The sequence below is a fragment of the Schistocerca gregaria genome, chromosome 2 (assembly GCF_023897955.1).
Source record: "Schistocerca gregaria isolate iqSchGreg1 chromosome 2, iqSchGreg1.2, whole genome shotgun sequence".
NCBI classification, from domain to species: domain Eukaryota; kingdom Metazoa; phylum Arthropoda; class Insecta; order Orthoptera; family Acrididae; genus Schistocerca; species Schistocerca gregaria.
Window position 1 is genome coordinate 537,777,509 of NC_064921.1, and position 18,311 is coordinate 537,795,819.

General features: G+C 45.0%; 1 protein-coding gene across 12 annotated transcripts in view; it reads right to left on the reverse strand.

The window, feature by feature from the left end:
- The window catches only part of LOC126330835 (zinc finger protein 710-like), a 112,932-nt gene that overhangs the window by 67,453 nt on the left and 27,168 nt on the right, over positions 1-18,311 (reverse strand). For 9 of the 12 annotated variants that reach the window (XM_049996431.1, XM_049996430.1, XM_049996426.1 and 6 more), the window contains one exon: positions 16,390-16,482. In XM_049996431.1, the coding sequence (XP_049852388.1) occupies positions 16,390-16,425 (36 nt within the window). In that variant the 5' untranslated portion in view covers positions 16,426-16,482. Of the gene's footprint in view, positions 1-16,389; positions 16,486-18,311 lie in introns of all 12 variants that reach the window. The other 3 variants (XM_049996419.1, XM_049996429.1, XM_049996424.1) reach the window with 1 other exon arrangement.

The window sequence follows — 18,311 nt, forward strand, 5'->3', positions numbered from 1 at the left end:
CGCAAAGACTTATGTGGCATACCACGAAGGGTTAAAGGATTATACTACATTCACAGAGTTCGCTGAGAGATTATTGCAAAGGTGTAGGAAACAAATCAGTGCGAGATTTTTTCAGCTTTATCCATTTCCTACTATAGATTTTATTTTCTGAGGATGATGCAAAAAATGGGTGAAACAGCAGAAGAATTATCAGACAGAATTAGGAGAATGAATGTGCACACGTTTGAGTTAATGCAAGATGCGAGTGCAAATGAAGTTCTATTGAAAGAAGCAGAGGATAGAGCTTTAGACGCATTTTTGCAAGGGGTCTCGCTGGATTTTTCAAGCCAGATATGGATGGAAAATCCAAGTGACTTAGCAGCAGCAATGCGCGTAGCTACACATTTGCAGGAAATGGATAGTGCCACTAGAAGTCATTTTTTCATCTTCCAAAGAGTGTTATCGTTGAAGGAAGCAAGGTCATTTTAAGGGACAATGTCAGGAAGCGCAGTGTTTAAATTGTCAGAAAATAGTCACAACAGTGTAAGGACAAGAAATGGGTTAATGATACAGCAGGTAAAAAACTGTTCAACGAAAAAGGGAGCGTTCCTGCTGTCAGAAGGCATTCCCAGTTAAAAGACGTACTCAGAGAGTGCACGAAGAGGTGGATTACAGTTTGATGGTTTGGATAAAAGATAAGTGGCAAAGAGTTTTAGTGGATACTAGAGCGCATGTATCAGTTGTCAGTGTGGACCTCATGGACAAGAAAGGATTGGAAGCTCCGAGATACAGATTGCGCGTAGTAGGTGATAAAAAATTAGATGCACTAGGGACAGCACAGCTCAAGTTTAAGATAGGGAACATGTAGTTCTGGGAGCAAATGGAGGTGTTGTCAACTGTGGGACAGGGATTTTCAGTAAATACTTGGGTTGGACTTTCTGATTAAACATCACGCCAAAATTGACCTTTCGCAACATACGCTGGAACTCAATGGGAACTTGTTCTCAATGGGTACAGCCGATGCAAATGTTTCAGAGTTGAAAGGTGCACCAATAGCTAAGGTGATACCAACTAAACTGCGTACAAATGCATTAAAGGTGATTTCGTGTGACAAAGTACACTCAGGTACAGGAAAGTTGATCTGGGTACCAGTGGATGTCGATATGCCACAGCAGGGGTTATTCTTGGTAGAGCCACTACCGAGTAATGAGGTTTTAGATGAAAAGCATTGCTTTATTCGTAGGAGTGTATCACGGGTAATGGACATAAACGGGCAGTTTATGGTTCCTGTGAGTTTAGATAACTTCGGGCAGGATGATCTCGATCTGCCAAAGGGATTAGTAATAGCCACAGCAGAGTTAATGAAGAGGACATCGATAGTCCAAGGCTAGACTATGATGTAAAGAAAACTGTCAGCACATCTGCACTTTGTGACGAGGTAAATCATTTGAGAGGAAATGATCATTCGGGTATGGAAGCACAGGGTAGGTTACCTGCTGCACCAATAACACAGCATCATATTCCGAAAGGGAATCACCCTCCGGTGTATCATAAGCCATACAGACTACCGAAACAATTACAACCAGAAGTAGAGCAATTAATGGAGCAAACAACTGGAAGATGGGATAATGCAGCACAGTAATAGTATTTGGTCTAGGAGCGTGGTCCTAGTTCAAAAGAAGACACGGGACGGGTCGAAAAAATTTCGCTTTTGTTGAGATTACAGACATTTGAATGAATGGACAGTGGCGAACGTATATCCGATTCTGAATATCACAGAAACGTTAGACAACCTATGACAGTGTAAATTTTTATCCACCTCCCCCCCATGAACCATGGACCTTGCCGTTGGTGGGGTGGCTTGTGTGCCTCAGCGATACAGATGGCCATACTGTAGGTGCAACCACAACGGAGGGGTATCTGTTGAGAGGCCAGACAAACGTGTGGTTCCTGAAGAGGGGCAGCAGCCTTTTCAGTAGTTGCAGGGGCAACAGTCTGGATGATTGAATGATCTGTCGTTGTAACACTAACCAAAACGGCCTTGATGTGCTGGTACTGCAAACGGCTGAAAGCAAGGGGAAACTACAGTCGTAATTTTTCCCGAGGGCATGCAGCTTTACTGTATGGATAAATGATGACGGCGTACTCATGGGTAAAATATTCCAGAGGTAAAATAGTCCCCCATTCGGATCTCCGGGCGGAGAGTACTCAGGAGGACGTCCTTATGAAGTGAAAGAAAACTGGCGTTCTACAGAGCAGAACGTGGAAGGTCAGATCCCTTAATCGCGCAGGTAGATTAGAAAATTTATAAAGGGAAATAGATAGGTTAAAGTTAGATATAGTGGGAATTAGTCAAGTTCGGTGGCAGGAGGAACAAGACTTTTGGTCAGGTGAATACAGGGTTATAAAAACAAAATCAAATAGGGCTAATGCAGGAGTAGGTTTAACAATGAATAAAAAATAGGAGTGCGGGTAAACTACTACAAACAGCATAGTGAATGCATTATTGTGGCCAACATAGACATGAAGCTCACGCCTACTACACTAGTACAAGTTTATATGCCAACTAGCTCTGCAGATGATGAAGAAATTGATGAAATGTATGATGAGACAAAAGAAATTATTCAGGTAGTGATGGGAGAAGAAAATTTAATAGTCATGCGTGACTGGAATTCGGGAGTAGGAAAAGGGAGAGAATGAAACATAGTAGGTGAATATGGATTGGGGCTAAGAAATGAAAGAGGAAGCAGTGTGGTAGAATTTTGCACAGTGAATAACATAATCATAGCTAACACTTGGTTCAAGAATCATAAAAGAAGGTTGCACACATGGAAGAATCCTGGAGATACTAAAATGTATCAGATAGATTATGTAATGGAAAGACACAGATTTAGGAACCAAGTTTTAAATTGTAAGACATTTCCAGGGGCAGATGTGGACTCTGACTACAAACTATTGGTTATGAACTGTAGATTAAAACTGAAGAAACTGCAAAAAGGTGGGAATTTAAGGAGATGGGACCTGGATAAACTGACTAAACCAAAGGTTGTACAGAGTTTCAGGCAGAGCATAAAGGAACAATTGACAGGAAAGGGGGAAAGAAATACAGTAGAAGAAGAAAGGGTAGCTCTGAGGGATGAAGTAGTGAAGGCATCAGAGGGTCAAGTAGGTAAAAAGACGAGGGCTAATAAAAATCCTTGGGTAACAGAAGAGATATTGAATTTAATTGATAAAAGGAGAAAATATAAAAATGCAGTAAATGAAGCAGGCAAAAAGGAATACAAATGAATCAAAAATGAGATTGACAGTAAGTGCAAAATGGCTAAGCAGGGGTGGCTAGAGGACAAATGTAAGGATGTAGAGGCTTATCTCACTAGGGGTAAGATAGATATGCCTACAGGAAAATTAAAGAGACCTTTGGAGATAAGAGAACCACTTCCATGAACATCAAGAGGTCAGATGGAAACCCAGTTCTAAGCAAAGAAGGGAAAGCAGAAAGGTGGAAGGAGTATATAGAGCGTCTATACAAGGGCGATGTACTTCAGGACAATATTATGGAAATGGAAGAGGATGTAGATGAAGATGAAATGGGAGATACGATACTGCGTGAAGAGTTTGACAGAGCACTGAAAGACCTGAGACGAAACAAGGCCCCGGGAGTAGACAACATTCCATTAGAACTACTGATGGCCTTGGGAGAGCCAGTCCTGACAAAATTCTACCATCTGGTGAGCAAGATGTACGAGACAGGCGAAATACCTTCAGACTTCAAAAAGAATGTAATAATTCCAATCCCACAGTGTTATAACTTTTAATCACAATAATTGCGTGGATATTCACACTCTCTCTTAGAAACAATAGCTGATCCCATGATTACAACTCAGTCTCTCGTATTCGACTGTCGTGCCGTGACATGCGGCCGGCGCCGTTCGTAGCTAGGTGGCGCTGCCGCGCTCAGCCGTTAGCGGAACGCCTCTATCGCCGTTTGTGCGTACTGTCGTGGCGGCACTGTTAAATGTTGTGGCACTATCACAACACTTTTCCCCCCTTGAAAAAAAAAAAAAAATCACTTCCTTGGAGAAATGGACAGCGCCGAGACATCCATGGCCTCTTGTGAGGCCCCGAGGAGAGCCCGCGCAGAGACACGAGAGTATGGTCGAAAATGTCCAGGACGGAAGCTCGTGCGTGGAACGTGCCTCCTGGATGAGATGATGGGTGAAAACTCCGGAGCAGCATCCATAGGTGTCATGGACCTGGGAATGTACTCCAGTGAGATGGGTCCCGGAGAAGGTAGCGTCGCGACTGGGGCCGGTTCCGGTGTACTCGGAAGCGGCAGCGATGGCGGCTGCATCAACACGGACGGTAGATCGGCAGCAGCAACAGGACTGGCGTCTCGGGCTGGTAGAGGCGAAGGATGGGGCGGTGGCACCGGCGTGGCCACCACTCGTGGGCGCATCTGGTCATAATGGCGAACAACCGTGCCGTCGCCCGTACGGATTTCACAAAGCCGGCGGCCGCGAAGAGCCTTGACCACCCCTGGAATCCATTTAGGGCGAGATCCATACCCTCGTGCCCACACGTCGGCGCCCACTGAGTAATTTCCCGCACTAGGGGACACAGTACAAGGCCTGACAGGGTGAAGCAGGTGCAGTAGAGTGCGCGGTTGGCAGCCATGCAAGAGTTCAGCAGGGCTGCGATCACCCAGAGGCATTGAAGCGATAAGAACTCAGAAATTGCAGCAGGGCGTCATCTGTGGAAAAATCACTAAGGATTTTTTTCATCTCGCATTTGAAAGTGCGGACAAGGCGCTCGACCTCCCCATTCGATTGCGGATGGAAGGGAGGTGTGGTAACATGATGAATACCTTGCCCAGTACAAAAATCACAGAAGGCCTGCGAAGAGAACTGAGGGCCATTGTCCATGACGATCGTGGATGGAAGACCTTCTAGCGCAAAGATTTTGGACATAGCCAGCATCGTCGCCGCAGTGGTGGGTGACGGACATCTAACAACAAACGGAAACTTCGAGAAGGCGTCAATCAACAGTAGCCAATAAGTACCGAGGAAGGGGCCAGCAAAGTCGGCGTGCACCCGTTCCCATTGCTGAGCTGGATCAGGCCACGGAGAGGACATTGTACGAGGTGCCGCCAGTTGTTGAGCACACTGGCCACACACAGCAACCATATGGGGGATGTCCGAATCAATACCGGGCCAATAAACGTGCCTGCGGGCCAGGGACTTAGTCCGAGAAATACCCAAATGGCCTTCGTGCAACAGTTTGAGAACATCTTTGCGAAGAGAGGCTGGCACCACGACCCGTGGAGATGCGCCATCCGTGGCCAGAAGAACAACACAATCACGAACAGACAGACGAAGGCGCAAGGCATGGTAGTTGCGAAGGGGATCCGATGCCCGGCCCTTGGTCCTGTCCGGCCAACCTCGTTGAACAAAACCGATCACCTGATGCAGGACCGGGTCCCGCGCAGTAGCCGACGTGACCTGCGAACCTGTAAGGGGAAAGCCCTCGACCGCACGACGTTCTTCCTCATCAATGTGGAAACAGAGGAGTTCATCACGATCGAAAACAGGGTCGGGGCCCATCGGCAATTGCGACAATGCATCAGCGTTGGCGTGCTGGGCCATGGGGCGATAGTGAATCTCATAATGAAAACGAGACAAGTATAAGGCCCAACGTTGCAGGCGGTGAGCTGCCTTATCCGGAAGTGACGCCGAGGGGCTGAACAGAGAGACCAGCGGTTTGTGGTCGGTGACGAGGTGAAACTTAGAACCATACAAAAAAACGCTGAACTTTTTTAGAGCATAAATGATAGAGAGCACCTCCTTTTCGATTTGAGAGTAACGCCGTTGCGCCTCGTTGAGGGTCTTGGAAGCATAGGCGATGGGCGAGAACAGCCCCTAGGCCATACTGTGACACGTCAGTCGCCAGAACCAAGTGCTGACCCGGACGGAATGTGGCAAGACAAGGCGCCGACTGCAAATGAGCCTTCAGGCGGACAAAAGCCTGCTCACACCTGTCGGACCAACAGAAGGGGACGTTTTTGCGTAACAGCTGATGCAGAGGATAAGTTACCGCCGCTGCGGATGGAATGAATTTGTGATAATAAGCAATCTTGCCTAGAAACGCCTGAAGTTCTTTGACCGTAGACGGCCAGGGTAGAGCGTTAATGGCCGCAACGTGCTGACGGAGAGGACGTATACCCTCACGGGACAAGTAGAAACCTAGATACTCAATGGAGGGTTGGAAGAACTGTGACTTGTCTAGATTGCACCTCAACCCAGCCGAATGCAAAACCCGAAACAGTGAACGTAAATTACGAAGGTGTTCCTCAGTGGAGGCTCCCGTGTCAACAATGTCATCCAGATAGTTTATGCAGCCGGGAACGGAAGCCATGAGCTGTTCCAAAAACCACTGAAAAATGGCCGGTGCGCTAGCGACGCCAAATGGTAATCGCTGGTACTGATACAACCCACAAGGAGTGTTGATAACAAGAAATTCCTTGGAAGGAGCGTCCAACGGCAACTGATGGTACGCCTCCGATAAGTCAAGTTTGGAAAAGAACTGGCCCCCAGCGAGCTTGGTAAACAACTCCTCAGGACGGGGAAGAGAATAAGTGTCAATGAGGCTCTGAGCATTGACAGTGGCTTTAAAGTCACCACACAATCGCAGACTCCCCTTTGGTTTAGAAACCACCACGATCGGCGATTCCCATTCACTGGAGGTAACCGGAAGGAGAATCCCTGAAGCTGTTAACCTGTCTAGCTCAGCCTTGACAGGTGCACGCAATGCCACCGGAATAGGGCGTACCCGGAAAAACTTAGGACGAGCCGTAGGTTTAAGAGTAATGTGAGCTGCAAAATCCTTGGCACAACCCAGACCAGCAGAGAACACGGACGAAAATTCAGAACACAATCCATCCAGCTGTTGATACGGAATATCCTCAGATATGAGGTGCACATCATCATCAATGGAGAACCCGAACAGCTGGAAAGCATCATAACCAAACAGGTTTTCAGTGCCCGCATGATCCACCACATAAAACGTGAGGGGCCAAACAAGACTTGTAGGCAGTGGAAGCATCAAACTGGCCCATGATAGGAATTTTCTGTTGATTATAAGTCCTCAGACTTCACGTAACTGGAGACAAAGGAGGGGAGCCCAACGCCAAATACGTGTGAGAATTAATGAGAGTTACTGCAGAGCCAGTGTCCACTTGCATGCGGATGACTTTATTCAGCACACGAACAGTAACAAACAGCTTATTTGTTTGAGAAAGCACACAGTGAACATCCATGTCCGATGCCTCGTTCTCGTCGACAGGAACTTTATGGGACTGACACACAGAAGCAATGTGGCCTTTTTCCTACATGAATTACACGTGGCCCAACGTTTTGGACACGCTGCCCTGTCGTGCTGTACGAAACAACGGGGTCAGGAAGGAAGTGCGGAACGAACCGGCTTCTGTGGTTGCTGGTTTCGCTGCGAGCGTTGCGGCCCAATGCGACGTTGTTGACGCTAGTGGACCGCCGCCACATCGTCGTTCTCCTGTGAAACAGGCAAATTGCCCGTGTCGAGAGCTGACTGTACAGAACCTACATCACACCACGCATCGATTTGCGCGCCAGCAGCATGAGACACTTCAAAGGATTGAGCGATGCTTAGAACTTCCGACAACGACGGGTTTGGCAGTTGGAGGGCATGTTGCCGAACTTCTTTATCAGGAGCAAGCCGTAGAATAGCATCCCTAACCATTGAGTCAGCATAAGACTCGTTATGTGTGTCCGTGACAAACTGACATTTCCTACTCAGACCGTGTAGTTCCGCCGCCCAAGCCCGGTAAGATTGATGGGGCTGTTTACGACACCGGTAGAACGCCACGCGGGCGGCAACGACGTGGGTGTTTTTTCGATAATAGGCAGACAATAAGTCACACATTTCTTGGAAGGACAGGGAGGCGGGTTCCCGCAGAGGGGCTAACTGAGATAGCAGCTGATAGACTCGAGGGGAAATCCAAGATAGAAATAACGACTTACACATAGGAGCGTCGACAACGCCGAAAGCCAAGAAGTGTTGCCGCAAACGCTTCTCATAATCCTCCCAGTCTTCAGCGGCCTCATCGTAAGGAGGGAATGGAGGCGGAGAAGAGGAAGACAGACGATGAGTAAGCGACATCGACAACGCCTGAATCGCTGCCGTCAGCTGTGTTTGTTGATCCTGAATAGTAGCCGTCAGCTGTGTTTGTTGTTCAATGAGCGCTTGCATAAGCTGTTCCATGTCTGCCCCGTCATGAACACGCAAATCCACAACGCAGTGAAAATATCCCATCCTCGTCGCCAAAAAGTGTTATAACCTTTAATCACAATAATTGCATGGATATTCACACTCTCTCTTAGAAACAATAGCTGATCCCATGATTACAACTCAGTCTCTCGTATTCGACTCCCGTACCATGACATGCGGCCAGCGCCGTTCGTAGCTAGGTGGCGCTCCCGTGCTCAGCCGATTTGCGGAGCGCCTCTATCGCCGTTTGTGCGTACTGTCGTGGCGGCACTGTTAAATGTCGTGGCACTATCACAACACACAGAAAGCAGGTGTTGACAGATGTGAAAATTACCGAACTATCAGTTTAGTAAGTCACAGCTGCAAAATACTAACGCGTATGGAGTGTAGCCATGTATGGAAGTGAAACATGGACGATAGTTTGGACAAGAAGAGAATAGAAGTTTTTGAAATGTGGTGCTACAGAAGAATGCTGAAGATTAGATGGGTAGATCACATAACTAATGATGAGGTATTGTATAGAATTGGGGAGAAGAGGAATTTGTGGCTCAACTTGACTAGAAGAAGGGATCAGTTGGTAGGACATGTTCTGAGACATCGAGGGATCACTAATTTAGTATTGGAGGGCAACGTGGAGGGTAAAAATCGTAGAGGGAGACCAAGAGATGAATACACTAAGCAGTTTGAGAAGGATGTAGGCTGCAGTAGGTACTGGGTGATGAAGAGGCTTGCACAGGATAGAGTAGCATGGAGAGCTGCATCAAACAAGTCTCAGGACTGAAGACAACAACAACAACAACAACAATGGATTTGCAAAGTGGTTATCACCACATTGAAGTATGTCTGGAGGACAGGCCAAAAACAGCATTTACAATGCACTGTGGTCACTTCAAGTATAAAAGATTGCTGTTTGGACTAAAAAATGCTCCAGCAACATTTCAGAGGTTGTTGGATGGAGTCCTTCGTGGGTTGAAACTGAAAAAAATGCATGGTGTATCTGGATGACATTATAGTTTTTTCAAGAGATATAGAGCAGCATGTGGAATGGTTAGAAGAGGTGTTCAAAAGATTAGAGACAGAATGGCTAACATTAAGTTTGGACAAATGCCATTTTGTGCAAGCACAAGTAAATTATCTTGGGCATGTTATCAGTCAGGACGCGGTATGGACAGATCCTCGTCTCATTTCTGCAGTATGAGATTTTCCGGTTCCTCAAATGGTTAAACAACTGCAATAGTATATCAGTCTTGTAAGCTATTATCAAAAATTCATACAGGGGTTTGCAGAAATAGCGAGGCCACTTAATAAGTTGCTTAGAAAAAGTGTTACCTTCCAGTGGACATCAGAGTGGGAGAAAGCATTTCAAGAGTTGAAATGGATACTGACATCAGATCTAGTTTTGAAGTTTCCAGACTTTTCGATGGAGTTTATAGTACAATGTGACGCGTCTAATCACGCTCTCGGGGTTGTACTTGGGCAAGAAATTGATGGCAAAGAACATCGGACTGCATTTGCATCTCGTTAACTTAACAAAATTACTCCATGATGGAGAAGGAATTGTTAGTGGTAACATACAGGATTTCGTACTTTTGATGTTATCTGTACAGTAGAAGGTTTAATGTTGTGATGAATCATTCAGCTCTGAAATGGTTATTAGGTTTGAAAGACCCAGCGAGTAGGCTAGTGAAATGGGCACTGAAACTCGGTGAGTTAGATTATGAGGTGATACACATGCCAATGCTAACACATTGAGCAAGAAAGTGGCAGTATTAAAAGTAACAGGGGTGACTGAAGATGAGTGAAAAAGGGCACAAGCCATGGATAGTGATTGCCAATTGTTCAGAAAGCAACCACAGTTCCTAGTATAGGACGGGTTACTTTGCAGGTTGACAAAATGCAGCCCACGCGTCGCCGTGCCAGCAGCGTTAGGATCTGAAGTTTTGCAACAGGCACATGACCATTTTCTTTCAGGACATGGCAGGAGAAGAGCTACGGATAGGTGGACACCGGAGAAGTTTTGGTGGAGGACATGACGTCAAGACGTGGACGAGTACATCAGGAATTGTGTGCCATGTGCACAGCATGCAGACTTGAGCCATCAAAAGATTCAGCTTCAAAGATTACCAGAGGCAGACAGACCTTTCCAACAAATTGAAGTTGATGTATTAGATCCATTTAATAGGAGTGCAGCAGGGAATAAGTGTGTGTTAACAGTGATTGACCACTTTTCTACGTATTTAGTCATGCTCGCATTATCAGATCAGAAAGCAAGTACGGTGACACAAGCTTTAGTTGATAATTGGTTACTCAGGTATGGGGTACCTCAGTCCTTAATCTCGGATCAAGGTACTAATTTCACGTCTGATCTGCTGAAGCAACTGTGTAAGTTACTGAAGGTAACTACTACAGAGTAGTCCATTCCATCGGCAAACAAATGGACGAACGAAGAGAGTGCATTGCACAATCGCTAAGATGTTGAGTCACTATGTAAATAGTCAACACACCGACTGGGATGTGTACTTGCAATTCGTAACTAGTGCATATAATAGTAAGGTACATACATCGACAGGATTGTCACTGTACGAAGTGGTTTATGGGCGGAAGATGCCATCACCTTTTTACATGCTTTGTCCAAGGCTGGGAGCGGATGGCGAGCTTGTAAGGCAATTTGCGAAAACCGTTAAGGAAGTAGGGCAGAGAGTTAGACTAGCTAACACGAAAGCATTGGAATGACAAGAACAGATGGGAGGTACAACAAGGAAGTTGCCACAGTACAGAGTAGGCCAAGTGGTACTACTAGCTAATGTGAATGTTTGAAAAGGGAGAACCAAGAAGTTCACAAACAAGTTCCAGGGACTGTAACAGGTAGTGGAAATGACATCACCTGTCAATGTAAAATTACAATTGCCCACCAAGACAACAGTGGTTCACGTTAGTAGAGTTAAGCTGTTCCAGGGGGTAGTAGATCCATGTACATGTACTTCTCCTTCTGGCAGAAAGCGAAAAGAAGTGCCAGAAGCAGACAGTAAATTGGGTATTAAGTATAAGTTGCATTCGAGGGATGTGTAGTTAACAGTAATTATCATGTGTGTATTATTTTTGTGCATGGACTAGGGTTATTTTATTGGTATTAAGGGGTAGTGATAGGAGTTTTTTCCTTCTCTCTCCATTCTGTACGTGATGCAGCATGGGGTACAAGTGGATAGTAGTCCTCTAGCAGCTGACACAAGCTGGCCAGGTACACGATATGCCATTGTGAAGTGAGGTGTTGTTCGGGAAACAACCGGATGTGGTCCTCACGAGTCACGAGTGGACACTTCGTCTGGCACTCAACATCTGGCAGGAAGGAACAAGATGCGGCTGTTACAGGAGATGGTATCAAGTGGGGAAATGGTTGCATCTAAGAACGGAATATTACGGGACGTGCAAGAAGAGTACGAGGCTTTGGACAGGTCATGTAAGGAAATAAGGGAACAACTGTGCCAAGTTGTGAGCATGATTCCAGGGAGGAGAAAGAGAGTAAAGAGGGGTTGGTTGAATGCAGGTGGGAAGTTGCTGAAAACAATTTTTGGAACAGCGGATAGAGACGATATTGAGAGTTTGAACAATTCTCTAACAATTATTCGTGATAGGGAGGAAAGCATAGGGAAGTTAATGGATATACACCCAACAGAGGCACAGGGATTAGCTAAAGAGGTGTTGAATGTGACACGCGTGGTGCTTGGGATGGCTACAGGGTTACGAGCATATATACAACAAACACAGAAATTATTGAATACGGATCTGGAACAGGTACAAAAGCGGTTGGATAAAGTGGAAAGGAAGCTGCAAATGGCTAAATTGCTCTGGGAACTGGTTAACAGCATTGGTGAGGCACAGGTGAGGATGGATGAGTTGCAAGAGGCAGTACATCATGCATTGCACGGGCAGGTGAGTGTGATGTTGATGTTACCAGAAAAATTCAGACGGAGTCTGAAGCAGGCAGAGGGAGAGTTTCCAGAGGGGGTAGAGCACGTAGTGCTGATAATTGAAGCGAGTATCTCACTTTTTTATCATATGTCTAGGATTAAGGTAACAATGGATCTAGTTAAGATGTATATAGAGATTAGATTTCCAGTAACTAGTGTGGGGAGACAGTATCACTGTTACACAGTGCATTCTTATCCAGTCAGATGGGAGCACATGGGGTAGGGTGTACAGTTCAGGACACAGGAGGTTTTATTAATTTATAAGGAGGGGGATACTCATGCTACTATGTCGAGTTTAGAGTTGAGTAGATGTCTAACAGAGTCACTTTCCACTTGTCCATCACGGGTTCTTTTCATGGGCAAGGGGTCATGTGAGATCCAGTTATTTAGGGCAGAAGCAGAAGCTTTGGAGTGTTGGAGAATAACAGTGAAGCCTACGCCACATTTTCAGCAAATTGGGAGGCATTGGTTGTATTCAGTATTCGCTACGGAGAGGATATCAGCCAAATGTTATGACAATGGGAATTGGACAGCAACCACGAAGATGGAATTATGGGACAGTGGTTTGCTAATCAATGGGACAAATTGTGAAATAGTAGGGGATCGTTTCAGCTTACCAGCAACAGTCACAGGAGTCACCAAGGTTACAGATACTCATCTGACGTTTTACTGGCAAGATGCATCATTCAGCATCACTCCAGGAGAAAATTGACGTATATTAACACCACCTTGGATGCTACACTACTGCAAACGATAGATAAACTAGTAGATTCAGAGAAAGGTCAAATTTCAATGCAGCAATTATTAAGGTATGTGGAGGAGTACGATACCAGGCGGAAACGTAGCATAGCGACCATTGGTATTTCAACCCGTACTATTACCGTGTTGATTGTATTTATCGGTGTAGTATATGTCTTATTAAAACGGAGGATTCAGCATGTTAATGCAGACCGCTCCATGAGCTTCCTGTAGAATGGATTACCAGTAGGGCATGAGTCTGGGCAACCTGGATGTATGTACGGAAAAGGTAGAATATAGGACAGAACTTGAGTTAACGTATAGGGTAAATTCGGGGACGAATTTAATTTTTAGGAGGAGGCAGCATTGCGGCCACATGTAGTAAGCGTTGCTTCACTGCTTCACGCAGTGGAGAATGGCAAAACAAAGGCACGCCGACGACCAAGGCATTGCGAAGTAGGCAAGCACAGATAGTTTTGCTGACAGCAGCAATCTACCAACAGGCTGACCCAAGGACGCACACAGACCGAGCACCCAGCGAAGCCTGGAGAGTGCTGAGTAAGGGGAAGTGAGGCCAGCACGCTAAGTTACGCTGCAATATACTGTGGGAATAATAACAAAAAGCTCCCACCGAGGGTCGAAAATGTCCTCCTGCGGATATAAATAGTGGATCACAGGCAGCAACAGACAGAAGCCAGTAGGAAGCAGTTTGGATCTGACAACGGACGTGGTCCATGTCCGAATGTTCAATCTTCATAGGTGATGATTCCGGAAGTCTGTTCCAGCTCACAGGAGTCATCTGTTCACCGCCAGATGTCAACTTCAGTTCTGGAGGTCAACCAGAGTTTGGTCGTCAACATGGATAACTAACTACAGCGAGAACTTCCAGCAAGACCGGCCGCAGCGTGGTCTTCGTCACAGGTGCTGCCAGGGACTGACGCCCGGACTTCACAGCAACCCGGCCCCACGACGCGTGGTCCGTCCATGACGTGACCTCACAGACATCGCAACTGACAGCTTCCCAGCCACCGGTGCTGCAGACATCAGCAGCTGACCTCACGGCGACGAGTTCATCTCAACCACAGGGCATCCTGGCTTCAGCAGAGCATTGGTGGCCTGAGGCTCCTGAGTGCGATCAGCGGCGTATGTTGCGCGCATTGTCGGAGAATCTATACAGCAGCAGCCAGGCGGAGGGATCCGCAGGGCTGGGCAGCGACGACGAGGGTGAAATTGTAAAGAAAGTTCAATAAATAATTGTAAAACTCCATGCCATCTCAGTCTTTGGTGCAGCCACTGTGTCTGTTGCTAACCAGTGGTGCAGAAGCTGTAACACATGGAATACAGAAACATGTAACTGCAAACAGTACTTACACTAGCTCTTGAGCTCTCGCCACGCGATGGGAATGTTCATTTGGGTGTCTCTGTGGTTGTGCTGAAGGAGTGTGCTTTTACTACAAAACAAGCAAGAGCTCAAAAGCTAATATGAATGCTGTTTCCTGTTAACTGTTCATGTGCTCCATGCATCACTCCACTACAGATGGGAGGTTGCCTTTTCCTTATTTTATTTATTGCTCCACCCAGGAATTTCTGTTACTGTTATGTGAGTGTATTATGTTGGATCTAAGAGAAGCCATGTGTGAACAAACTATTGGTGCTCATAAGGTGCTTATGTAACCAAGGTAGTAAAGTGTTTGGTGTTTTGAGAGGCACTGTATCAAAGATTTATATCACATACAGGAGAAGTGGAAAAATGTTAGTCACAACATGGATGAAAGTTTGTGTTTAGTGATGGAGATGAATAGTCACTGAAGAACAATGTGATGAAAAATAAAAGAACAACAGCTGCAAAAGTCACTACAGAACTGAATGTCACACTCATGAACACTGACAGCATCAAAACAATATGAAAGGAGCTCCACAAGCAGGGAATTGCATGGTGAGTTGGAATTCCAAAACCCCTCATCAGTGACGCAAACGTCTGAAAAAGAAAAACCCAGTGCTGAAGCCATAAAACCTGGACCTTGGACCAATGATGAGTCTTGCTGCACACTGTTCCCAACTTCTGCTCAAGTTTACAAACCAAGACTGAAAAATGGCGGGGTTCCATCACGATTGGGCAGTCATATCATGGTACTCCATGGGCCCCATGGTTACTCTGCAACATCTCATTACTGCCAAGGATTATGTGACCTTTTGGCTGATCAGGTCCACGCATGGTACAATGTTTGTTCCCCAATGCTGATGCTGTATTCCAAGATGACTGGACCCCCTGTTCATACAGCTTGTGCCATCCAGGAGGGGTTTTGTGAACACAAGGATGAACTGTTGCATCTCTCCTCACCACCACAGCGGCCTGACCTTGGTATTATTAAGTGTTTGTGATCTACTTTGGAGAGGATGGTGCATGATCACTATCTACCTCCATCACTGTTACCTGAACTTACCAATATTTATCAGAGAGAATGATATAAGATTCCCTTGAAAACCATAAAGGACTTGAACTTATCCATTCCATGATGACTGGAAGCTGTTTTGAATGCCAACGATTTTTCTACGCCATATTAAGCATAGTAATGTGTGTGTTTTCGCATTTTTGTCTACACCCTGTGAGTAAATGATAGCAAATTTAATTCTTGCCCAATAGCATACAAGAAAATCAAAAATGAAAAGCCAACTGTATGCAATACAAATGGCACTGGTCAATTTTGATATACTTTACATTCCATCGATCCATTGTAAGGAGATCCTCAAGGAGAGCATGTTATAAAACACGAATACATAATACATATTAAAATAACAAAAAATCACCAGTAAAACTTAAATAACATGACTTCTCAAATTCCTAAAAACACAGTCCCCTTATTTGAAGAAAGTTAAATCTGAAATAGATGAGGTCAGGAGTCAGTCCCAAGCTCTGTTGATGAAAGTACAAGACTGATTTAAGGAGAAAAGCTTTCTTAATGGCATTTACTCAAAAATACCACCCTCTCCAGTTATACTTTTTCACACATTTGCTACTATCGTTTCTCTTTTATCACACCCTCTCCACTCTTGTCCATCTTCCATTCACTCTAGTTTTAACACACTGAAATACTATGCTGGCAAATCTAAACTCCAGTTATTCTCTCCTTTAAGGTCATGTGTACACTATATCATGGTTGTACTTGTAACAGGATGTAGGTCACAGTAAGTACTGGGAGATGAAGAAGCTTGCACAGGATAGGGTAGCATGGAGAGCTGCATCAAACCAGTCTCGGGACTGAAGACCACAACAACATAACAGCAATCAATATGCAAATGAGATTAAAAACTTAGGTTGTCAGGTTTTCCATTCTATTTCATAACCAACTAATGTAAATAGGTACATTACTTTCATTCAACACATTCTTAATCAAGAAATACTTACTTGACAATTAGTCTCTGACATTATTTCTGATGTCATCCTGATGGTATATCCAAATTCTTAAAATTGTAATTTGGATCTGAAGGAGGGCTCAAGCTGCTGAAACACATTAACGCTGGTTTAAAATTTTGCATATAATCATTGTAAAAATTATTCTGCACACAACAAAAACAAAACATCAATTAAGGATTTTAAAAATCAAAGGTGACAATGAATAACAATAATGAACATTCCTGGATGGAACAATATATAAAATAAGGGAAAGGCAATCACTCACATATAGCAGATATATGGGTGGCATACAACACACATAACAAAACATTCACTAGTTTTCAAACTATGGCTCTTCTTCAAACAGAGAAAGCATACACTGAATGCGTGTACTTTCTACTAGAAGACAAGCTATAGCTAGGAAGCTAGTGAGTGTAGTATTTTGTTATGTGTGCACTCATCCTTCTTCTACAAGTAGAGCCAGACCTCAAAAGTTAATGAATATTGTGCTCTGTATATGTGTTTATCCCCCACAAGTAAGTGGTTGTCTTTCTCTTATTTTAAGTAAAGAAGACAATGATGTATTTGAAATTTTTGTATGACTATGAACCCCCGCAAGGAAAAAAATCAAAGATGTCTGAGCAAAGCTATTAGGCTGATATGTTCTGTCTGAGTATAGAAAGAGCATACACAGAGGAAGATGATCAAAACATACGCACCAATGGCATGAGAATGCCAACAAAAAAATGGAAATTACTTCAACACACTAGCTTGTGAGACAGGAAGGTGAGACAGACCTACATCATTGTAAATGCTAGGAACAACATACACTCAAAACACACACAATCGAAGAATGAGTGCTCCACAGGACAAGAAGACTGCAGGAATGAGTATAGACAGATGACATTGGACAAATAGCCGCTGAAAACACCAGGTAAAGCTGATTCTTCCCAGTCTCCCAGTACATGGAAACTCAAATAAATGGATAGTGAAAAATACCAAACCCACTCCGTCAACTGATATTTCTTTTTTAGGGATAAATGTGTAAGCAGTTCTGGAAATCAAAATCTGACTATTTACCATCAAAACACATGTAGCCTAAGCAACAAGATTAATGAACTCTTAATTAATGTCCAGGAGCCACAAGGTATAGATTGTGCCCATGTTCTGTGCTTTAGTGAGCACTATGTTATGTCAGATATTGAAAAACTTGCTATAGATAATTACTGCTTAGCAACACCTTACTGTACGAAATTTATAGAATAAAGTGGAGTAGTGATCTATACGTCCCCCATGAACCACAGACCTTGCCACTGGTGGGGCAGTTTGCATGCCTCAGCGATACAGATGGCCGTACCGTAGGTGCAACCACAATGGAGGGGTATCTGTTGAGAGGCCAGACAAACGTGTGGTTCCTGAAGAGGGGCAGCAGCCTTTTCAGTAGTTGCAGGGCAACAGTCTGGATGATTGACTGATCTGGCCATCTAACTCTAACTAAAACAGACTTGCTGTGCTGGTTAAATGGCTCTGAGCACTACGCGATATAACTTCTGAGGTCATCAGTCACCTAAAACTTAGAACTACTTAAACCTAACCAACCTAAGAACATCACACACATCCATGCTCCAGGCAGGATTTGAACCTGCGACCGTAGCAGTCACGCGGTTCCAGACTGAAGCACCAACAACCGCACGGCCACACCGGCTGGCTTCTGTGCTGGTACTGCGAACGGCTGAAAGCAAGGGGAAACTACAGCCGTACTTTTTCCCGAGGGCATGCAGCTTTACTGTATGGTTAAATGATGATGGCGACCTCTTGGGTAAAATATTCCGGAGGTAAAATAGTCCCCCATTTGGATCTCCGGGTGGGGACTACACAGGAGGACGTCCTTATGAAGAGAAAGAAAACTGGCATTCTACGGATAGGAGCATCGA